The sequence below is a fragment of the Falco naumanni genome, chromosome 9 (genome assembly GCF_017639655.2).
Source record: "Falco naumanni isolate bFalNau1 chromosome 9, bFalNau1.pat, whole genome shotgun sequence".
Lineage (NCBI taxonomy): Eukaryota > Metazoa > Chordata > Aves > Falconiformes > Falconidae > Falco > Falco naumanni.
This window is the reverse complement of record NC_054062.1, coordinates 45,394,489-45,419,754: the sequence shown is the minus strand read 5'-3', so window position 1 is coordinate 45,419,754 and position 25,266 is coordinate 45,394,489. Positions and strand designations below refer to the sequence as shown.

The 25,266-nt window shown below is 38.3% G+C and overlaps 1 protein-coding gene across 30 annotated transcripts in view; it reads right to left on the bottom strand.

The window, feature by feature from the left end:
- Positions 1-683: 683 nt before the first annotated feature.
- KCNMA1 (potassium calcium-activated channel subfamily M alpha 1) overlaps positions 684-25,266 on the bottom strand; it is a 504,883-nt gene continuing 480,300 nt past the window's right edge. For 13 of the 30 annotated variants that reach the window (XM_040605548.1, XM_040605549.1, XM_040605523.1 and 10 more), the window contains 5 exons: positions 19,060-19,254; positions 17,368-17,486; positions 15,372-15,596; positions 13,165-13,193; positions 684-7,459 (listed from right to left, as the gene is read on the bottom strand). In XM_040605548.1, coding sequence (XP_040461482.1) covers positions 7,305-7,459; positions 13,165-13,193; positions 15,372-15,596; positions 17,368-17,486; positions 19,060-19,254 — 723 coding nt within the window. In that variant the 3' untranslated portion in view covers positions 684-7,304. Of the gene's footprint in view, positions 7,460-13,053; positions 15,597-17,367; positions 17,487-19,059; positions 19,255-25,266 lie in introns of those variants that run through there. The other 17 variants (XM_040605522.1, XM_040605526.1, XM_040605536.1 and 14 more) reach the window with 5 other exon arrangements.

The window sequence follows — 25,266 nt, the reverse complement described above, 5'->3', positions numbered from 1 at the left end:
GACAAGGTTATTTATTTTCAATAGCAGAATGCCAGCCACATGCATGCAATTTTACAGGCTCTGAAAAGAAGCTAAGTTTTTCTTCAACTTGAAACCCTGCAGTTCCTGCACTGCAACAGAAGCAGCATAGTTTAAATCTTGCAAAAAAACCTTTTAAAAGTTCTCAGCACAAGAGATCAGAAAAACCTTTGGACTGCTAAAAAAAATTATCAGTCCCTCATAACCTGACATATCTGAGCTAAAGGTACCATGAGATGCTCTGTTCAACTATGTAAAGTAGCTGAATTAGGCAGGTTAGATGTGACTTTGGGCTAGTGGAAGCAATTGGAGCTAGATGGTCTAAGGTCCCTTCCAACCCAAACCATTCTATGATTTTACCAGTTTATAATTGTATTTGAGTACATGATGGCATTAGAGTGGCCTTTATGGTTACTGCAGAATTATTCACTTGCAGAATGCACAGCATCCTTCACGGCAGCTGGTATTGATTATTAGGCAGGGGTTGATTCTGGAGAGTGAGCCAGACAGAAAGGCAGCTGGGTTAGTCTTAGTTCAAAGTATTAATAGCTTTGGTTTTGTGCAGAAAGCATTCATGGCTTGGTGACACATGTTGCATGACCTTATGGGCCACAGCCTGTCTTGAAGAGAAAAAAAGAAAACACAGCAATCTCTCCTTCTTTTAGAACACAAATACATAAATTTTAATCTGAGAAAAATACAAAATGAAACCATGTACAAGTTATGTACAAACCCTTTTTACAGGACAATATATTTATCACTGGATATTACATATGACAAAGTCAGGTAGATCATTTCTGAGCACCAGCATTTGTTCTCTCTCACCAACCCATAATGGTAAAAAGTAAAATGATGAAGTCATACTCCTTTTTCTTGATGAACTTTTAAGTTAAGATGATAGCTGGTTCTCAGTGTACCCTCGCCACATCCCACTCTCAAATTATAACTAAATAGACATGTGTAGCCATCAAAATATATTGTATATATGTGTTTGCATGTGTGTGTTTTTTTCTGAAAGAAGGAAAAACCATCAGCCCTGAACTCTACAGAAATGCAAACATAAGTATTATACCAACCTTTTTTTTCTTTTTTTTTTTTTTTTTCTTTTCTTTTTGACAAAGGTTAGATTACTTGCATTGGCTAAGCGTGTGTGTCCCAAGTTGTGCCACGGCCGAAGAAGAATTTTTTAACCGCTACTTAAGGTAAACTTGAGATAACTTCTGCTGACATTTCCAAGTGGTTCCTATTAGTTATTGTCCAGTCAACAAAGTGCTCATATGCCAAATTTTTGGTTTCTGAAAAATCTACGTTTTCTATTACATGTATTCAACTGCTTGTATGCTGTGTTGTGTTTTGGGGTTTGGTTTTTTTGGTTTTTTTTTTTTTTTGGTCTTTTTTTAAAGTTATAAAGATCTAAAATGCATTCACTGAAGCAGTAAGAAGCTTTCTTGCAACCTCACTAAGGTTTTAATTAGATGCAGCATTACTGTGTTTAGCTTCTCAAGTTAGATATTGTTATAAATTAAACCCAAAGTGTTAAAAAAGTATTTTATATTTTCTTCCTTTCCCCTACTCCTTCTAATTTTGGCAGTTAACAGTAGTACACCATTATATAAAACAGGTACATTAGACCAGCAGTCCTAGCTATTAACTTCAGTGGAATTTACTTGGTTATATAGACTACTGCACCTTATAGACTCTACAGTTTCAATGTGGCTGCATGTTCTATAGCAGAAAATATCTGTGCAGAATGGATGCATTACTTATATAAATATAGCTTTGATAAATGCTGAGGGCAGAATTGTCAATACTATATGCCTGCGTACCACACTAGGCAGTGGCCACAGACAAACAGCTACTCCCTTCCTTGCACTATTTCAGATGGTGGCAGTGCCTCCACCTAGGAGTATCGCTCGGTATAAAAGTACTGCAAATAGTATGCCTGCTAACTGAATATTAGAAAATTTGTGTGCATATATAATGAACTTTAAATAATCTATATTCCCTAAGCCTGATATTGTTCAAACACCCTTAGAATTAAGAATTAACAGAAAAAAGAAAAAAGTGCTTGTTCATATGTTGGGGATATTGGTGGTTCAGATGACGGGGAGAGGAAAAGGACTATAAAGAACTGTCCTTTCCCCTGATGTTTTCTATGTATCTGCCATTGCCTTTGACAAATATTCCCAGGCCAATCCACTGTAACACAGGGAAAGGATTTCTGTTTTCACTTTGCCCTGTTCATCGCCTTTCACACACTGGATTATTTTGTTTAAGCACATTTAAAACTAGAAATGAAAGGTGAGACACACAGTGCTTTTGGTGCTAAAGAAATTCTCAAAGATAACAGCTGTAAAAACAAAATACCACACATGCTCACACACACCCTGACCTCAATATGTGTTCATTTCCAATATGAAGGGACCCAGAAGCCCTTACAAATCTACTTCTCGATCAAACCATTTAAGCACCTGCTCTGTGTTTAACTTTGAGCCCACGTGATTCAGCTAGGACAGGGCAGTTGCCTACATGTTTATGGATTCGCTGGTCAGCGACCAAGCAGTGAAAACATGCATAATTATCCATTTGTAAATTATTGCCTTTTTTGTGTGTGTCATACATTATTTTATGCATCCAATTATTGCAGTAGTTGTTAAATGTAGTTTGCACACACACATAGAAAAAATAAGCAACAAAATCAGTCCTCTCTGAATGAGAACATGTTATTACACTTTTTCCTTCTTCTCTTACTCTGTGAAGAGTTAAGAAATGTAGATTTTTACACTGGCTGAAAAAAGCCCCAACAATAACCACCTCACTCACCACCACCCAACAACATGTAATAGAAATCTACAGATAATACTTTTCTATGTCTCTTGTACATTACATGCAAACTGCTTTTCCCCTCTTGTGCTTTTGGCTGAGGCCAATTACATCTTTTCACATCCCTGCTGCCTGAGTCATTGGGTGGCTTTTTACTTTAAAATTAAAAAAATAGGGGAGAAAAAAAATCTTTAGTATAGCTAAACCTGGCTTTCCATCAGCGCCTCTACTATACTTGCCTGTAAGCTGCTGAAGACACAATAACTTTTTCAAGACATCTGTGTGGCTTAATAAGGCTACATGGGATCCTCATCATCCTGAAGCTCATGGGCTTCACCTTGTATAAGCAGCACTGGTTTTCCCACCAAAGATGAACTGGAAATAGCCACACGGTTACATGTGTTTCAGGACCTGGATGTGTCGTGTCCCTCTCACCCCTTGCTTGCTCTGTCCCCACGATCCTGGATTTTGGGCTGGTAAGGCTTGCAGGGTCCCTTTGTGTTACAGGTGGAATATCAATGATGTCCGTGAACCTGTAGCACTGCATCATTTCCCAAATCAAGGGGTTTTCACCTTCCACCACATGTATTTCCTGCTGTTTGGCCATCAATGCTGATTTGAAAGAAGAGCTGTTACAGTTTTAGAAAGTTTTTATGAAAATATAAGGAAGTTTGCATCTTCTTTCTATTTTTCTTATTAATAAATAGTATTGTATACTTGTCAATGTACAAACAACAGTAAGTTACATTGAGGCCTTAAAAATTGCATTTAAACTCCAAATAGCTTTTTGTCTTTATGCTTTAACTTTTGCTGTGCTTGGCACTTGCCACCCAAATGACACCCCATCGGAGGGCAGTTTTATTCTTTCACCTTAGTGCTCATGGTCTTCAGGGGACAAATTACAATAATAGCCACGAGACAGAGACAAGGGGCTTTCTGGCAATGGGGGAGTACATGTGTGTGGGTGCTGGGGGGCAGGTGCACGCACCTGCTGCAGCAGGGAGGGTTCTGCAGAGCCCTGTCAGCGCTGCTATAACCAACAGGAACAGCTGCTTTTTGGTCAAACCAGGAGGAAACAGCAGATACAAAATTCCTCCATGTGCCAGCCTGTAAGTCACAGATTTTTCTTTTCCTTTGTTTTATTCTTCACCCCACCCAGCCAAAAAATAAAGACCACCACCTTGCAATGATGCTGTACCAAATACATATACACACCCGTACATATGCATTTACATATCCACACATACATGTATGTGTGGACATGCATATATGACAACATACACACACACATTCTCTATCCAATACATCAATTGCCAATAATAATAATAATAAAAATTCTTTAGCCTGTAATAATTGTGCATGCAACTAATGAAAAAACTGAAATTCCTTTTTTTAAAAAAATTCCTATTTGTTGACTTTTAGGGAAAAGAAAGAATTATTAATAAAGATTGAAAAGTTATTTCTACATTAGTCATCATGTGGTCCGTCAGCTGTCACTTAAGCCACTTTCCCAGCCACTTGCCTTGCTATAAATTCATATTGGTGCTGGCCTCATTATAGTCTTTAATTGGGAATGTCTCCAACAGGTTTTCTACACGAGCCTCCCTCTAACTGCCAGAAGTCAGTCCTGTGGCTTTGATCATCAAAAAGAGTAAGAAAATACTATTGATTGCTCTTAGCTTTTCTATAAATGGGGAATGCAATACCATACCTATACCTGTTTCTCTGTGTCTCGCTGGCTCCCTGCAGGTGTTGTTCTAGCTGTCATTACACAGGGAACTCTCTGTGCTGGGAGAAAGCGTAAGTATAATTCAGATCTTGTCCTTTATTTACGTACAGTTGGCAGCGTGATATTTTTGGACGTGACAGACTGGACAGACACGCACACAAACCTTAGCTATGTAGAGGTGTTGCATTTGCTTCATTAGTATGTTTTATCCAGTGAATGCTCACTTCTGAAGGAAGGACACCCAGGAGTGGCACTGTATATGATATAATGGTCTATGCCCCTACAGTAAACGCCACTTTTCTAAAAAAATTTTTTAAAATAAAAATAATTAAAAAAATCACATGTACCTGGTGAAGTTGAACACAAATTTCAAAACTTCTCCTGTACTCAGGACCAGCATTTTTCACTCTGGTTGTAACATGAATGAAGTTCATAAATGAAAAAGGAGACTGACTTCAAAGTAAAGGCTTAACGTGACCCAAATGCAGAAACTGTGTAACGTGTCACTAGCTGAAGCAGCATAGACCAGAAGAGCTCACCGGAATCATCTTCTGGTTTGAGGACTGTGAAATGGGTTAAACACGGTCTAAATAATAATGAAAACCTGCTTAAATTGTTTTGTTACTTTGTAGGAGAGTGCGATAATTTAAACAATCCAATTTTACAGATACTGTAGTAACAATTCTTGTTATTGTCTTTAACTAGCTATTCTACAAAATGTAACAACAAAGTATTCACAGTCCAAGAAGTCACTCCAGAATAAAGCCTAGTAGGTGTTAGTATGGTTATATTTGTACTGCAGCCAGTGGACAAACATTAAAGCTGAGATAGTTTAGCTTAAATGTTGGATTATATAGTGGAAATCATTGTTTTCACAATAAATTCATCTGCTTTGTGTTTGTTTGATTCACTGATATTTCTCTAATGATAAAAGTACCACTGTATATTTTATTGTGGTGTTCAACAATTCTGCAAAATTACAAAGCCTAAAGTTAACTTGCACAATGAAAATCTGCCTTTTCGATGACTGGGTCCTATATTTTTTGTTTTAATCTTTATTAGCATAGCCTTTATTTTTTCTTTCTTTCTGTTCACACAATTGTGTCTGATGTTGCTAATTTGAGATAGAGAGAGTTACTAAATCATTTAGAACATCAAATGCTTGGGTGGATAGCTACTGCAGCACAGATAGAAAACATCACATTTTTGTCAGATGGCTATAAAGCTTGTTGGCAACTTTGTGAATCTGCTGACACAAAAGGCACCTGTCCAAGGCCTTTTGTAAATTATCATAATAAATACATTCATTACTTTTAGTTCAATTTGGTTAGTACTGTATTTTTATGTGTGGTGTCCCAGCAAATTGAAACTAAATTGAAGAAAACAAACAAACAAACAAAAAAAAAACAACCCTGCTAAAATATAAAGTTGCTTGGTGCAGGAATTAATTGAGACCAGGATGTTGTGAGATTATAAAGCTGAGGCTAAATCAGTTTTCAGCCTGAGCTGAGCTCTCCAAAAGGAGAGTCAGTGTGACTTTTCCCAAGGTACGAGCGAGCACCCAAGTGCCAGGATCTGGAGCTAAACCTCTAGACACAGCAGGAAGCATCTGAACCAACTGAATGAGACTGATGCATGTCCGTCAGCACTTTGGCAGTAAGGACTCAACAAAACACAGTAGGTGAGAAGGTTTCTAACTTCTGATTTCATGCACTATTTATGCACTCTGGCTCAAAGCACTTGGCAAAAGAAGAAGCCTTGCCAAACTTGCCTTCCTGCAATTAACAGCTGCTGGTGGCTAATGGGAAACGGAGTGGAATTGCCAAATTTGCCATTTAGAGCAAGTGCTGCCTGTGAGCACCTGCCCTACATGGTCCTTGGTTTAGGGTCGTGGCCATCACTCTGTTAGTGTCACAGAAAGTTATCATTGAGGATGCTGGGCTGCTCTGTGTGTGTGTGTGTGTGTGTGTGCAAATGGGCACAGTCGGGGGGCAGGACACAGTGTCTGTGGGGGGTATTGGACCTTAACATAACTGGCAATTAAGATGATCAGTATATGGTAATAAAACAAATAATATGTCAGAAGAATGTTACAGGTACAAAAATATGACTTTCAACTTTGAAAATAAATAAGTTCAGTTTATTAAGAGCTGGTGTCAATGCTGAACAAAATACACATCCTCCAGTAAAGAAACATTTTGGTGAACGGTTCTTTTTTTTTTTTCTTCTTTTTTTTTTTGATTTACTAAAATACAAGTTGGACCTTTTTTTTTTTCTTTTTTGTAAATATAGCATTTGTCTCCCTTAATTACATGTCCTTATAACTGTGACCATCATTCTCCTTTAAGCCAAAGACTGAAGTTTGTTTGTGGTTTGGTTTTTTTTCAAATTCTTAGGAGTCTGGCCACATAAGCAGGTTTTTTTTAAGGGAAAATACTTGACAATGAAAAAAAAGAAAAATATATTTTTTTCTAATAAATAAAAATAATTTAAAATGCTAGAGGCTATACATGACTAGTTTTGATTATGTTCATTTATAAATGAAACAGTTTCCAAAATACGTGGAAGCAATATTAAAGGCAGACAAACAAAGATCTGTCTACTTTATTTTTCCCATTAAGCTTGCCCCTCTTAACTTCTCCATCAGTGGTTCAGCATGTAAGAGGAATAAATGTCACATCACCATTCATGAAGTTTGTCAGGCTTTAAAAAAATAGTTCTGGCCTCGAAGGAGTCAACATTCATCTTCAACTTCTCTGATTGGTGGTATCAAGCTGCTTGTCGATTTATATTGATTGATCTGATTGGCCATGTGAGTGCTCATGGGCTTGATTTGAATGTTTCTGGGATAGGCATTATCCGGCTCATCTGTAAACCATTTCTTTTCTGCTAAGGAGCAAAACGGGTAGAGACAGAATAAGGAGGGGAAAATGAGAGTTTTAATTAGTGAAGCACATATACACATAAATATTAAAAAAAAAAAAAAAAGAAAGAAAGAAAAAAAGGAAGGGGGGAGCAGTCAGTAAAGTTTGTACAGAAAAGGCAATCAATAGAAGGTGACTTTGACTAATTACTAGCAGTACAGTGCATTAGATTAATACCTCTGAAAGTACTTTTCATGAGAGGAGGATGACATGTTTGCAGATTTGATAGTAGCAGCTAAAGAAAACTGTCAATATGCTAGTTTGCTTGTTGAATGCAAGAGAGCTCTTTTTTTTTTTTTTTTTTTTTTTTTTAAATGCTGCTGTGAACACCCTCTGATTCTGATTCATTTATTGGGGAAAAAAAACCAATCCAACAAAAGGCTAAACTGAGAAGCCAGGGAGAGCGGGTGGGTTGAGGGTAATGCAGAGAAAAGCAGGTCAGTCCATATACAGAGGAGCACCTAAAGAGCTGGAGATTTCTCCGAATCATCCCAGCTTTGTGGCAGTCACCACCGCTGGCTCAGAAATCACAGAGGAGAACATAACTTTCTGCAGTTGGTGCTAGAATAAATCCGCTATGCGTTCGTGGTGCCAGACAGCAGCCTTGCTCCTTGCTGTACGTGGTGGCTGTTGCATTGCTACTTAGCAAGCCGGCTGCTTGGGCACCAGTTTGGGATGGGGTAGGGACCATCCCTGCAGGTGGCTCTGTGAGGGGCTCAAGGTAATCCCGAGGGCATTGGTAGTGATATGCGGCAGCAAGGCAAAGGAAGCAAGGACTTGACTAAAGGAAGATTAGAGGGGAAGCTGTTCCTTTTATATCTTGGGGCAGTGTCTGGTTCCATGAACATGGGAAGAATTTTATGGTGTTGATTTATGGTGGGCTGGGAGTGAGGATGGTGAGAGGCCGCAGCGGTGCAGCCATTCCCTAGCTGGTTATGACTGTAACCACCATGTGGCATTGATCATAGGTGACTGTGGACAAAACCTTCTTAAAAGTCACAAAAGAAAAAAAAAAAAATCAGAAGAATTTTCTTAAGCCCTTTTGAGAGCAATTACTGCTGTCATTTCTTAGTTAAGGTGTGCAACTTTACAAGATAGGTAGCTCTGTTCAAAGACTAACTTAGAGTGGCTTATGGCCATTAGGTGTTTCTGCTTTGATAAGCAGTTGTTGAACAGGGGTCTCGATTCTCATCCTCCTTCCCCAAATTCCAGAGGTGAGGGTGCAGAGCAGCCAGCACATGTGGTTCTGGGGATGCAATTCTGCAGCTGAGGCATTGTTATTAATTACATACAAGGTTTAATGTGTGCCACATCAGAGCTGCTGCTTTTAACATGAACACACAACTCTCTTTCCAACGAGGAATACTTCAGAAGCTCTTGTGTCTCCTTTCCGTGAGACAAACTGCCACTGAAGTGCTGCTGTAGCTGGGCTGGAATCAGGGCAGGAGTGGGAGGCGTGCTCACTTTAAATAGATACATAAATACAAATAAGCAAAGCCAAATCAACCTTGGAAACCCAAGGACTGAACACAAAAGCTGAGGAGGTGAAGCAGAGAACAGAGACCAGGAAGAATAAAGGACAACTATCTGGCCAGAAATGTAAGCCACCGGCTTCGAAGGTAGGGCCTTTAAAGAAAGGGGTTCATTTCCAGAATTACTGGACTTCTCAGGCACTTCCATAAATATGATTTTTAAACACGTATGCTTGATACGGCCTTTCAGCACCTATGTGCAGCACCTCTACTCCCCAACGACAAACCCCAAACTCATGAGGGATTAATCCATCATGTTTTTTTCTTTCCCCAAATCATATATATATATATATATATGTTACCTGTGCTCATGCTTTTAAAAAAAAATTAAATTGAAGAAAAGGAATTGTTTTAAATGTTAGTGGCTTATTAGAGAATGTAAACAGATCTACTGTAGTGTTTTTCTTGCCCTTTTTCTAAAATGTATTTAGCTTCTTTTTAAAATATTCTACTCATTTGTGACCAGGGTAAATAGTTCCCTGCCCCCTTAAAGTTGCCTGGGTCTGAACAATGTTCAATCTCCCATCTCTCTCTCTCACCTATTATAATTAAGTTCCCTTTGATTTGAACAGATTGGACGATAGGAATTCATAATGTTACATCCTGCACACTGAAGCTAACTGATTAAGTGCTTTAAATTATTCTTCCTGACAGAATGATAAAGTTACAATCTGTTCAGAGATGATCTACAGCTTGCCAGACTCCTACCGCTTCTTTCTACATTCATTTATCTTTTTGTCAAGCAGTTTAAAAAAAAAAAAAAAAAGCGCCTCAATTCCATAGATCTTTTAAAGTAATCAGAACATCTGAATTATTAATGAGACTTTAAGGGAATGGTTCCTGATGGGGGCTGGTTTAAGAAAGGTTGTAGGGAAAAAAAAAATATCTGGGAATGTGTACACATCAAAATAATTTCAGCTCCATTTAAAAAACCATTTAGTTCAAGTGTGACACATGAACCATTATGCATTTGTGGAAACCAATTTTATGTGATCTACGATTAAACTAACCTTTCAGAGAGGTGTAAAGTGTGATGGTTATCATGTTTTAGAAGCCTTGCAAGATCACATAAACAATTTCAAACTAACAGTTTTCTAATGGTTTGTGTTTAAAATGATTTTGAGGCAAGTTAAGCACTGTGAACTTTTATCTCTACCTGCTTTTTTTAACGCATGGCACACAAACTTTCCTTACAAACAGGACTTGGAGCAAGGTAATTCAATCTCCTAGCAAGGAAGGAGCACTCACTGTGTGAGTGCCAAGGAGCAGGGATGAACTGCACTGTGTTTCTCAGCAGCCAGTGTAAAGCACGGCCATCTCCCCTGCTTTCCCTGGGATTTTCTAAACAAGGCAATTATTTAGATATTAATATTTACAGTAAAGATCATATCCAGGGAGCTGATCTTTAGAAAGACACCATCAGGTCTCTTTTTGCCTTTACCTGGCATGCAATAAATACAGAAACTAAGTAAATGCAGGAACTGGTAGATTCTAATTTCTTTTGCTGTTGAAATTTCCTTTTGCCAGTGCTGAAACCTTGATCCGGGCATTATCACATCCAGCATGAAATGCTTGGACCCAGCTCTATACCTTTCCTGTGCCTCTTCTGCTGTTAAAATTGTCTTTGACCACATAATGACAAATCTCCTGTGGAAGTCCATCGACCTCTACACTTACCTTTGAAATGTGAGCTTGATGCTCCTCATCTTTTCTCTTGGCCACTAAGATAGTCTGCTCCCAGTTACTAAATGTCCTTCTTGAATCCCTTAAATGCTTTTCAATCTTTTTTGTTATGCTCACAGGCTGACTTTCATACATCTTCCAAAGTCTTAGCACAGATTTTTTAAACATCTTAAATGAGCTACTTACTCCTTCCACTAAATCAATCCAGAAACCCCCTTTTATTTGCTGGTTCTTAGTTCTCTGTCATGTTCGGTCGGTTTCTCTCCCTTTTGGCATATGCATATTAATCCTTACCATATGCATTTCTATGTTACAGTGAGAACAGGCACAGTTTCGTACTTTTTTTTAAAGAGTTGTTCAAGATAGTCCCTGATCTTCCTACGCTATTTGGCAGGTTTCTTTTTTAACAGCATCACCTGAGAGATTTTGGAACAGCTAAGTAGCTTCATGTATCAGAAAAAAGAAAATATTTACTTTCCACTCAACCACCTGTGTTTGCAATGGGCTATCAGCATCCCAGTGCAGCCAAGAAGCTTTTAAAGGCTTCATGCTCTTGTAACAAATAAATGAAAATTAACATCTTGTATAAGACTGTTCCCTGCAGCATGAAAAGACAGAAATAATAAAAATTATCAAAATTCAGATTTCTTCAACTTGTATAAAATTCTAGCAATTCTCTCCAATGGATTTATTGTCCTGGCACTTTAAAATTTCTGTCATTAATTCTGGATGGAGTAATCACGTTTAAATAAAGGTCACTGTGAAACACTCCCTCTTCTGAGCAGAGGCAAAGAAAGTACTGGCTAAACATGACACAAGGATTTTGCTAAATCTGTATTCTCGCCATAATCCCAAGTTACCTTACAGTTGTTTTAAACACGCTTTTTTTTTCTTTTGTGACACTTGCAGGAGTCTGCATGCATGTGGTTTTGTGCCTCTCCACCCACCTGCTCAGCAATTCTTTCTTTGGCAAATGAATATTTTACATGTAACAGGCAGCAAGTAACTTGCAGGGTGAGAGAGAAGAAACTGTTCTTACTTTCTGTGAGGGTCTTTATGTTACGCCAAGGCAACTAATGTTTTGGGACAAAAATGCTATTCTGGACTTGCTCTTGCTGGTTTTTTTTATTATTTTTTTTTAAACTAACAAAATTGTCTACTTTTGACAATAGAAGTTTCACTGGGAAATGCCTGACTTTGCCAGTCCAGTCCAGTGGGAACCCATGCCAAGAACCTGCAGGTCTGCTAGATATGGGTTTGTGTCAACACTTGGATCAGCAGAGCGCCCAAGAACCTAGTTTCCACTGTGGAACTCATGCTGGGACTGATATAAAGTGGCAGAACCTCCGCTTAAAGCTCTAAAAGGTCATCTCTTGTCATCAGTGCTGCTTTTCCACTTTCAGAAACTAATCAGGGTAAGTTACTAAGAACGTTTGACTTGGGACAGGTTTCTGAAGAAACTGGGGGATTCTTCTTACTTTTCAACATAAAAAAAACCTGACAGCATAACATAGTTGATTTCAACATTCCTATACTGGTAATGACCCACCTCCCAGTGTCACCGGTATATCCGTATCAGAAAACCTTCATCACTGTAACAAACTATTTGATCAATTTGACTGTAGTTAGCAGTGAAAATTGCATATGGTATAAGTAAAAGTCAAAAACTTTAAGACTTCCAACTTTCAGACAGAAGACAGAGGAGAATTAAGACTTCGGTATGATTTGAAGAATTCAGATTTGCATCCCTATATTACTTTTCTGCTGCTCACAAAATAGACAAGTTGCCTCTCTAACGTACACTGCGTGTATTTTTTCTATTTGAGCTGCACAGTTACACAAATACTATTTTTGGGGGGATAAAATCATGATGTAGTATGTGACAAGTGGCTTCATATTAACACCCTTCCTTCCTCTGCTAAATGGAAAACAGATAAAACATTAATGGAAAAGCATTTTGGTGTCAAAGCCATTAACATTCTTCCAAAATGCATAACTGCTCTCAACTATCTTCAGTCAATATTGCCAACAAAAAAAGATGCTCATGAACATACACAGGGGACAGGAGAGTAGGGAGGGGCAGGGAGGGAAGGAATTGGAATGAGGAATGGGAAGTTAAAGTAATGTCTGCATCAGGGTAGGCATCTTCACTGAGCAGGAACCTGGGTGTTCACAAAAGGACACGTGCAATTAGAAAGGCAAGCAGATGAGAGGATAAAAAAAGAAAAGAGGGTTGAGCAACAGCAGCAGCAGCAGCAGCCAGTTTTACTTCTGGTTTGGAGGGAAAAAAAGGCAAAAGAAAACCAACAAAACAACCAACCAAACAAACAAACCAGTAACTGAATAAAGTTTGTAACTATTTTTTTTTTTTAATTTCACAAGTTTTCACAAGGACAAGTTATAGAAGGAAACCCACAGCAGTCGCTAGGTCATGCAGAACCATTAATTGTCATACCTTGGCCCATTCTATTCATCCTTGTTGCACTTTAGAAAAAGAAGTAAGCTATGTAAGTTTTACAATGCTTTTAAACTGTCATATTTCCTGTTGAGCACTTTAACTGGCACATCCTTGTAGTAATAAATATTCTTAGGGCAAAACGTTATAACTTTCTTTGCAAAAGAAACACATGAATTTGTCTTTGTGAAGAAGAGCAACTGTAATAGACTTATTTGTAGGGGAGCATCCATAATTTGCAATGTATTTCACTGATAGGACTTACAGCTGCATTTGAATGCACACACAGAGATAGACATATATATACATATATATATACATATATATATATATATATATACTGTATTCCAATCGTTACGCTTAACACTGCACAGTGGTACTCTCCGTAGCCCACTTTGATGGTTCCAGGGTTTGTCAGTAAAAGTGCTTGGCTTCATTGTCAATTCACACAGCAAGCAAATCTTCAAAATCATCATGCTTGGGGAAGGGGAAGGTAGAAAACAACACTAACCATAAAAGCACCTTGTCTGGGTTGGCAGTTACAATGCTAATAACTTCTGCATCCAAATATTTCTTTTTCTGGCTGCATGCTTTCTCGCTGGGTAGCAAGGGAAGGCGATAGGTGTTTCTGGCCTCCCTACCCTGGGAGACTCTTCATACCACCTAGGACTAGTGCTATCATTCAAAAGATTGGCATTTGAAGAAATAATAATAATAAAAAGCAAAAAAACCCAAGCTTGAAGTATCATTTCTATGGTCTTCTCTGACAGGTTCCTTTCCACTACTAACTTTAATTCTCTGTCACCATTTTTGTTTGGCTGGGCGTGTCAGTAAGAATCTGCAAGAACCAGACTCTGGCAAGTGCTCCTAGGACAAGATGCCTCAGCACAGGGAATATTTCCACCCCAGGCCTCTTGTTCTGCTCCTTAGCTGTCTAGGGCACAGCACCTTGTCTTCCGCAGTGGGGGAGACCCTAAAGGCACTCAGTTTTCTTCCCTGTACTCCTGCATACTGGCACACACCTGTTGAAAAGAACCAGCTAGAAGGTGGAACAGTGTTTCTGGAGGCTCTTCGCATATTAGGCCTCTTGTTGGAAGATTTATACCACCACTCTAACTTGGAAAAGTTAAACTACCATCTGGGGAAAGGAACAAAGTCCCTTGAGATCTGATACTTAAGCATAGAAAAATGCTTGCTCTTTTCTGAACATTATTTATTCTGTACATAAGGTGACTAATTCACCTTTTAAAGATGTAAAAGTCCCAGGAAGGCAGTTTTTAATGACTTACATCCAATATTTATGATACATATGGCTTTTTATCCCAAATGTCAAAAGTGAAAGAAAATATAGCTATTCATGTGGCAGTATAAATAGACAGAATAATAATTTAATATGCAATTAGACTCTTTCTAAACTTAAATTAAACCATTGGAGTTTTACAACTCCATGCCCAGACAATTTCAGTGTTAAAGGGAAAAGACGCTATCTCCGAAAGGCTAGTATTTTAGAGAAAGACCTTAAACAAGCAGAAAAGTCCCTGATGTTGCTTTGGTATAAAGCAAGTGCGCAGCAATAATCTATACAAAGAGTGTAAGCCCTATACAATATAAGCTTTGAGTGTGAAAAATCAGTAGGGAGTTTTTTGGTATTTTGGGGTTTTTATGTGGGTTTTTTTCGCTCTTTTTTTTTTTTTTTTTTCCTCCCCAATGGGTTAGTTTTATACGCTTCAAATAAATGTAGCAACTCCTGTAAATATGAATATAAAAAAAAAAACTACCACAACATACATCAACACTTCTGCACTAAATGACTTTCTTTGTGTAACTCTGACATCAAGAGCAAGTGTTCACGTTAAATATACTCTAGTTTCTGATATGTAGAGTAACTGCAGTGAGTTATTTATGTTTTCAGTGTGCCTATGGGTTTAGAATTTTTTTTCTTTTTTCTCCCCTAGCATCATAAATAACTTTTGGTCCGTCTGCTTTGTTGCTGTTGTGCTTAAGGGTTTTATGGTGGTGAAATAAAAATGACAATCACATGCACACTGTCATACATATGCAAAATATGTGTACAAAAAGGGAAAACTCCATGGGAAAACAGGGAACATTACTGCTGGAAACATTAACTGGGGAGAATGGGTGGTGAATGCTAGTTCACACACAGTGGGAGCAGGTACACATATCAAAGTCTATCTTCCTGCACATACTTCTGTTTTTCCCGGGAATCCCTGGTCTTGGTGCGGTTCGGTCGGTTTGCTGTTGATGGGATGGAGTGAACTGATGAGCTCTTCTTGCTGGAAGAATAGGAGGAATGGGAGGAATGAGAAAGACTGGCCCGGGACTGGCCAGCGTTGTGGTCAAATTGCATCAAACAGAAGATCAAGTCTGTCGGCACAAGCTCAAATTCATATGGTGGGTTTGTGATAACATAACTGGAAAGAAAGGAAGAAAGAAGGAAAGAAAGAAAGAGAAAGCACATTTAGATTTGTACTAAAACATTTCTTCTAGACTTGTTATTTCATGAACATTTACCCAGATTTTTGCATCTCTGTTTCCTTCAGTGCATATCTAATTTTAGCTCACATAATGCTCACTATGAAACTGGACCTTCTTACATCAGATATCACTTTTTCTATGTTTTCTGTCACACAGACATACTGTCTGAGCAGGATGTTCTTCAAGCAAACCACGTCATTATTTTTCAAAGCAGACACCTTACCAACCACCCGCCTTTCCCTAGCTGCACCTCAAGGCAATGACTCTAGCAAACAGATTCACATGTTGACAAAACACAGTAACCTACTCACCCACAACATATTTAAAAGAACAGCCAAAAAGCAGGGCAAGGAGGATTTTAGATGCAGTTCTATCTAAATACATATTTACTACAGAATTATTAAATATTTAAATACTGTCAATAGAGCAAGGGATATTATTACTTGTTTGGATTGTGACTCTACATAAATCAAGCTACAGAAAAATGTATCGGCAAATCTGCAGCAAGGTTAATTTTGTTCATTCATTCCACAGGTACATTCATGGCCTCAAAGAGCATTCATAAAGGGAAACCTGCACATCCAAGAATCCAGCATTGCTAAGTATACATCCCAGACCTGAAATAAACAGCCCAACGAATTTCAAGAACCTCACCTTCCCCTAACCCCCTTCCAGGGTAGGAAGGGCTTATAGACCTTGCTGCTAAATTCTTTCATGCCTGTGAAAAACATAGTTGAGCAAGGCAACAGGCATTTTCTGTCCAAGCAAGAAATGAGTAAAGTTGATCATGAAGCTCACACTTTCTTTTCAAATTAATTCAGGGTTCATAAGAAATCTGCTTAGCTGCCTCAGGGACAGAAGTCATTTATTAATCCGACAAATAATCCCAAGTATAGCCAGTACAGCATAAATCTAAACTGAAAAACAATTTTTCTATCCAATTTGTTCAAATCCTTACAGAAGAAACCACTTTGGTGGGCTGCAGGGTTGTTTACTGCCACATTCGCCCAATAAAGATGCTTTTTGCAGAGAATGAAACAGTAACAGATGGTAGATTTGTGATAGTTCTGGTATGGGTCTGTGTGTGTATTTCTAGTAGGCACTTAATTAAGACACATTTCAAGTAAGCTGCTAAATGGCCTTCAGTTTGCAAAGATGGAAACGAACCTGCTCTATTTACAGCACTGAGGTCAGCCTTGGTGCTGCTGAAGTTAAAACGCAGCCTACCAAGAGAAGAGTTTCCATTTACTGGAAGAAATAATGATTAGCTACAGACAGGACCAAGGGGAAGCCCACAGGAATATTTTCTGAGCATTCAGAAAAAAGAAAGTGTTGCTACTATAATCTAAATTATTATCCAGTAGCTTACAGCTGATGGATATGAGCAAACTGAAGCCCTTGCCTTGTAAGCAAGCAGTGGATCATCATACATCAAACAATATAATCATACTTTTGGAAAATTTACTTTACATTTTTTTTATTAAAATTAGCTGAAAACTCATGCTATAATATCCAGCCTGTGATTTAAACTCAGCAAAAGAGTCATCATGAAGTCCTCAAAGAGTTACCTTTGTGGCAGTTACGTAAAATACGGAGAAAGCTCTCTTTTAGATTGAGATTTTAGGGTTTAGATTCCAGGCACTGGGATCTCCCTCACCCAGAAGACCAAAAAACAGTGCAGCAGATGTTCTGAAAGACTGGACTTACCGTTTAGTGCATTGGCTGGGAGTACTTAGATGTGCATCCCTCAATCGATAAATTCCAAAGCAAAGCATATTGTATGTTTTCAGTGCTTTACAAAATAGATCTCCATAACAACCTCCATCCTAGGAGAAAGAAGGGGGGAGGGGGGGAGAGAGAACAGCACATTTTTTTCCTTTCTTTCTCTGTTAACACAATGTCAGGGAACAGGAGTTTCCGTATGAGCCTGTACAAAAAGGACAATGCATAGACAGACTGTTGCTTGTCACAAATGAGAATCTTTTACCTAAGGAAATGAATCATCTAAATGTTTTATTTCAAATAGTTAATTATGGAAGGTGATCATTATTTTGGAGAGCCTTGGTCCATGAAAAGATGGTAATTGGGAAGACTGACTGATTTGCTTTAAGCTGGAAATATAAAGTTTGGTACCAAACAATGCATACTCTACAAATTCCATTAATCGTGGTATTACAATTGTTAGTATTTTTGATCCTTTTCTGGCAGTAGCCATACTGTCATCTAGATAAATAAATTGACCGGGGATCACAACAGAAATCAGAATTCTGAGGCATTAAAAGGGTAATAAAAAAACACCCACTGTAAAATAATGATTAAATGTATGCCAATTTTCATAAAAAATATAAAATGTTCTGATTAGCTGAAAAAATAGTTTAGATTCCATAATTTGTATCTCAAAAATATTGATTCTTAAGTCACGATGAGTGTTAATGCCTTCTGCCTTCACGATGTAGTGCGGTTGAGGTGCTGGCGAAAGAGTGCTTGAAGGATGGGTGTTGCTTTTTTTATTTCTGAAAATGTTATGCCGATAGCCAAGTGTTTTGATGAGCTGTTAGTTTCTGCTATAAACGGACTTCTGCATGAACCGAAAGGCTGTTTACTTCTATCTGTGTACCCTCATCGCCCATAATCCTGAAACGGTGATTCCCTGTCATTCCTGTGGAGAAGGTTGCTCCATTCTTTTTGAACAGAACTGGTGAACACAATGTTAATTTAAGAAATAGCAAATCCTACATCATCATCAAAGCAAAGTGGGTGCTTTGGGATTCACTTCAAGATTACAAGACTGAGTCCAGAAAACATTTCTAGATACTTCTTTATCTGAATGCATCCAAAGATTGTTTCTTTATTTGGTTTTGCTTTTATTCTTTCCTTTGCTCTTAGGATAGTGGAGCCAAAATATCAGAAAATTAGGATTTCATGAGATTTTCAGCTCATCCCGAAACAGCAGAAAACAAACCTTATGGCTATGATTTCAAGTTAGTTAGCATATTTTAAGCAAGAACTGGAAGCTCTGTGGAAAGACTAAATAAGCCTATCAAAACCCAGGCAAGGTATAGATATCGCTGATGTTTACACTGGATTAGAATGGTTATACCATCCAGGCCAGCTCATCCACCTCGTTAGCTGACAACTAGGAGCCGCCACAGGATTTTCCGTGTGAAACACCCAGGCAAGGAGTGTGGGAAGTCACAGAGCTTCGTACAAAGGGCAAGGGCAAACCTGACGCCCTGTGCTGTACACTGTCCAGCGACCCACAAGCTCTATTCAATTAAACGGTAGAAATTACACTCTAATGAAGGGAGACTTCTAATTCCATCTGAGAGAAAACAAACAGATTGCAGACCAGCCTTGGTCCTGCATCCCCCCCGCCCCCCCAGCCCCCGGTGATCTTACCCCTAGGTCTGCGAAGGGCCCATCATACAAAGCCAACTGAGCAACTCGACACCTGTCCCTGTTCGCAAGTGTCTGGGGCGTGCTGTAACCTCCTCTCAACGCATTTTCCTCGGCAATCAGTGCTTCCAGCTCTGGTGTGGCTCCTCCTGTTACCAATGTCCGTATCAGTGTGAGGATATTGTCATTGAAGTATGTCTGCAGAGATAAAAGAAAGCTCTTTAAGCAAACACCATTAAAGTCACAACTGAAGACATCCAAATTACAACTTTTCTGGGTTTCTGCTGTTTAAAGTTCTTGGCTGTCTCTTCAAATAATTTTATATAGAAAGTGAAAAGACAGCAGCCTCCAATTACTCTATTTTCTTCTATCCCATTAGGCTTCTATACTAGATCCTTCCTTTTAAACACCAATTCAGGCTGATTTTTATTAAAGTACAAAAATTTGAATGATTTATGTTTCCTATAATTGGTGTTAGTAGTGATGCAATGACTGCTTTCCTTCTTATTGCCTTCATGTCTAATAATGGGCTTTAGGACATGTAATTGTAAAATTCAGACCACATTTAAAGCTTACACAGGCTAGATTGCCTTTTTACTCTTGTCACCAATTCGTTGGGGAGCTGCCTTTGTGCTGCAAATGTCATTACTTATTACTGTGGCTGGACTCTAGCAGTCTAACCGATGTATTGTACTAAACATCTTATTACGAGACTTGACAGTGTTCAGACATAAGCATGTATCAATTAAACATCTTGAGTTCATTCCAGATAAATGTATGATGAGTTTGGGATCCTGGTGGTCCTTTTAAAAAACTCTAGGGTATATGGTAAGTGTGGTTTATTAGGGGAGATTTACTCCACACTGACATTTTGCCAGCATCTGTAGCATTGCTGGTTTGTCAGGCAAACAATGGGTATTTTAAATATTAATTTAATGCCAGATGAATGACTTTCAAGTTCAGTTAAAAGTATACTGGTATAGTTCGGAGATACTCAGCTAAATATCTGCAATGTACTGTGGAAAAAAAAAAAAAAAGTTGAACAAAAAAAGGGAGACACCGTCACTTACAATGTCACTAACGCCTGCGTTTTCAGGAGGTTTGCAAGCATGGGGGATGTACCAGAAGATAATGAGCTCGCTGTGGAGAACCCAGGACTGACGTTACTGGATTTCTGCTTTCCTTTACTAGATTAGTGACTTTTGTTGAATTTAGGACTTGGAACAAATGTCTGTAATCCAACCAGGTAAAAATGAATACTGAATTCTCAAACAGTGCTTATTGGTCAAAGGTAATGCTTCTTAAATACTGCCCTTCAATGAAATTCATTGCTCTAGCCATATAATGCAATTGTACTTAATACACAGGTAAACTGAGGTACAGGTTGAAATACTTTATCCTGAGATCAAAAAGCAGAACTGGCTTCCTATCCATGTTACTTTGATATTCTTTCTTTGTACAATGGAACTTCAGTTTTATTGTTCACTCGAGATGACAGATAAAACAGGAGAAAATGAATTCTACACGGCAAGGTTTTTCATTGTTACAGTGAAGTTTCCTAACTTCAAGCTTCTCTGCTTATTTACATAGGCATACACGCCATTCACCTGTTGACTAAATTAAAATGAGGGGAACATATTTTTATTGTTATACATGCCCTAAAGCAAATATTTGCATCTCATCAACTCCAATTATTTTAAATATCGCCTGGGTAAGGCACTACATACTTTAAATACAAAGTGTACTGTAAGGAGTTGCCTGGCATTAGCAGGGGCTCAGGAAGATTCAGTTAGTCTAAAACAACAGCTAATATCAAATCAGCTCTTACATATGTGGATGCACTGTGTAACAATTCAAGTGTAATACTCAAACCTTTCTTAACATACAGAAAAATCAATGTGACCCCTTGCAGGAATGTGAGTCTGGAGTGATTATATGATGTTGAATAGGAATTGCCATGGTGAGAGAGAGAAGACATTCAGGCGTGATTGTTTATTCTTCAATTACTTCTTCCTTGATGTCCCTGAGGTGAGAATCAGAGTTGCCCTCTTTGGCAACTTTTACCGCCAAGCTACGCTTTTCTAACTGGAAGTTGGAAGTACATAGGATTAAAAAAAAAAAAAAAAAAAAAAAAAAAGGCATTGAGTTGAGTCTCTTTTTTTAGCCTTTGTCAGCATATACTACATACCACTCAAAACTAAAATAATTAGTACGATTCCTAGCTGCAGTTAGGCAGCAATGATACTTGACAGCAGTTTCATGGATATAAAACCAAATTCTGCCAGATCTAAAGGTTGAAGACACCGTGACTGTAAAAGCTGGAAAAGCCCTTCCAGTAAGAATGTGCTTCAATATATTCTGCATAGCACTTTAAGCACACATCTTCACAAAAGCAGACCACTTTCTGCAACAGTACCTTTTTGCATGCCTTCCCCACTCCTTTATTCAGAATTTCTGATTCGTCTTTCTTCTAGTAAGTAGTGATATTTAGTATTATTCAAAAATACTACTCTCAGTTTTACCTCTAGAAGTCAAGATAGAAGAACATGAAACAAAGTAAAGCTGTCTTTACTGGTAGACTTTTCAAGTCAGATTTACAGTGAAGCCAACTATGGTAAAAGATGTTCACCTGCTCTAAGACTGATAAATGCTGGTTCATGTAAAACAGCTTCATCTTATAGACTGCCGATTTGCAGTGATTGGTAGAACATGCAAAAGTCTAAAATTGTACTAATAATTTTATTCTTCTTCAGGAATTATCATTAGGCCAGCCTCCACTGGTTTCCAATTCTTTCTCTCTCTCTCTTTATTGTGTAGTTCAAATTATAGCAACTGTAGCCAGAATGCAAGCTTTAAACACATATACTCTTATCTCATCTGAATTTTGTACTGTGCAAGTGCACAATTACCCCTTACTGTAAATTCAGTTGTTGTTCACTTGAGCATGATATACTAAGAAATTATTCCATGGCCATATCGCTCATTTTACTACAGATCTCATATTAAATCGAGAAATGAAAGCAGTAGTAAAATCATGTATCAAGTCATGCACCTGTCACAAATTAATACAAATAAAATAAAATGCAATACACCACACCACCCCCAAGCTCCAGTGCAATTAAGACATAATGGGCCCAATTCTGACTTATGCCATGTGCCAACCAGGAGTAACTCTGAGAGCCACACACTACTATTAATCTGATGCAAATGAGAAAAGAATCAGATCTATTGTCGGTAGAACAGAATGCTGTCACCAGAGAAAGGCCTCCCACTGCTAGACAAATGTTAAGGCAAAGCTAAGACACTTATTAGCAAAGAAGGCAACATTTATCTTGGAACAATGGCTTAATCTGGGTTTCACGCCATAACTGATGTGGGTGTCACCATTAAATCAGACAGATGAGTGCAGCCAAATGATGGTTTGGGGGGTTTTGCCATCCATGGTGAAAAGATTCCAACTTTCAGGATGGACTGCTCTGGCATCGCAACCGACCAGAAGAGGCCCAACCACAAGCAAGAACAAATGGGTGAATAGGAAGCTGTAACTTGTCACCTTCTGCTACGTAGGGTCACTCCCTCCTGTACTAATATATTCAACACTTGTAGGGAAAAACTCGTCCATCCATGCTTCTGACTCCTCTCATTACCTCTTGCCACATTGGAACCGGGGGACAATGGAAAGTTGAACTAGCTGATATCCATTTCTTTTGGAATAATAATACACTGAAATTAATGAGAGAGTGATCATCTTGCTCTGTGGGAGGGTACATGGCCTGGATATGCCAGTACCTGTAAGAAACCGGCCTACAGAATGTCTTTGGAAAGGTGCTGCTGTACCTAAACTAACAAGACACTTCCCAGTGATGGTAGTGAAACCCTTTTGTTGACTGTAAAATCAGTAGAATGAAGAAATATTTGTTTGCTACTGTCATTAACAGAACCCCACGCTGGACATCTGTATGGCATCGCTGCAATCGGCACCCGGAATGGGCGTATGGAGGAGGTGTAACCTAAACACAGCAAAAAAAGGAAAGGCATCACAGACACTGAAACTGGGGAAACAGCCCCGACATTCCGGCGGAGATCTCTGAGCTAGCAGTGCCACCTAGCCTACGCTCCGCAAGCCCAGTGCAGCTCCTGCAAACGTTTCGGGGATGCTTTCCAGTTTGTTCAATCATTTTTTAAAGTATAATTACCAGAGTGCTTATGTTTTGCAGTTAATGCTGTCAAGCCTTTTAAACTAATTGGTCTTTTACAGAAAATTTAACTGAAAATTAGCGCATCTTTTAATAACATTGCTTTAACTTTAATAGCACTTTGCCTTTCATTTATAATTACTCTGAAATTGTCATTTTCCAATTCATATATGCCATTTTTTGTGTGTTTACTAGTAGGATTTTATGGATTTCTGTTAAGAAAACTCCTCTGCTGCATGCAGCTTTTAACACCGCTTTCAAATAAATATTTGACCTTGCTTTTCTTTTTCAGTTAGAGGAATTCTGTTGAATGAATAATATATAGCCCAACGTGAGGAACCACTGAGCTAACATCAGTAACTCATACCAATAACAAAAGGGCCTTTGAGACAGAATCAACAGCAGAAAATAAATAACAATGTTTCACACTTTAAAAACCGATTGATTCTCCAAATATTGTCCAAATTTTAAAGAAGTTTGGGACTCTTTAGGTTACAAGATGCTGCCTGCCAATCCCCTGAACAGGCTTGCACGAAAAAAAGCCCTGTGTTTCAAACTGTCCATATCATAGACTACAACAGTTTATTTTCTGTATAAATAAGACTCTGTGGATCCCTGAGGATACACTGGAAAGCTATTTTTAACTATTGTCTTCCATTCCGTGCTTTTGTTCATATAAAAAAAAAGTAGAATTTAATATTATAGAACAAAAATTAAGACCTAAAATTCTAGCACAAGGAAATAAATTCTAGGATATCGTATGTTAAACGCTATAATCCAGTCCTGGAGATCCTTGCCTCTAAACGGCACCACTCCGACAGTTTATCAAGTCTGTTGTCAGTGGTATGTATGGGAGGGATGCCAACCTGACAGAACTTCAGGGTTCTCATAGCTTCAGTGCCAAAAGGAATAACAGAAAGCTTTGGCTCTCAGGCCAACTGTTCAAACCTTTGAAGGTAAACAATTTTTGTTGATAAAAGTAGTTTCCTCGCACTTACAGAATTTACTGGAATACCTATCCCATCAAGACCCAGAAAAGGAAAAAAATTCTTCGCCTCAAAAATTTGCTTCTCTTAAGCTATCTTATGCCACGTAACTTTTTTACAGGTGCAGATAATCTTTTAACAAAACATCCACATCGCCTAAAAGAGGCTTCCAATTTGGTGTTTTTCCACTCACATTCAATGTGGTGATGAGAACGTGCTTTGCCTTTCAGGAGCACCACCACCTTGAAACGAGAGACTACAAATATTCTTTCCCTGGCTATGCACATGTTATGACAAAACAAATATTAAAATATATTCAAGTCTTTGATGGCAGTAGATGTCTCTTCAAAGACACAATAATGATTAGCTGGTGCAACGTAACGGTAGCCACTGCCACACTTAAGACATGAACGATGCCTACAGTCTTCACAAGCATTTTCACTGAAGCCTGGAGAGCCCACAGTTACCAGCTCATCAACCAGGCAATGCAGGTGCTGAGCTTATCGCTGTCTTCTCAGCAATGACCTGCAAATTATTATATATTATATATATATTAATATATATATATTATATACTATACACTATATATATATTCTTGTGGAATATACTGCCTCTGCTGCAGAGGCCAAACCGTGTGTAGATAGCCCATAGACAGCATTTTGAAAAGTAAACTTCATTAAGTCTTTTATCCTTGACATAAAAAAATATCAGATGATTTCAAATTTCAGTGATCCGATACTGGCACTGTATAGGAAATAACGCTAAACTAGTAGGACATAATGATCTTCGGTACTCAGATTTGAATCAGAAAGTGAGAATGCATTTGTAATCTGTGATTCGGGAGTAGGGTTTAGTCCGCTACTTCCATGTAATTAAAAATATACAAAAGAAAATAATAATTTAACACAGATTAATTCTGCTGAATTATTATTATTCAATAACTAAATATTTGAGCAAATTATTTAAAACATATTTTGCACCTCTTTTTCTATATAAATATGTCCATATGTATGTTTCAAATTACTTGT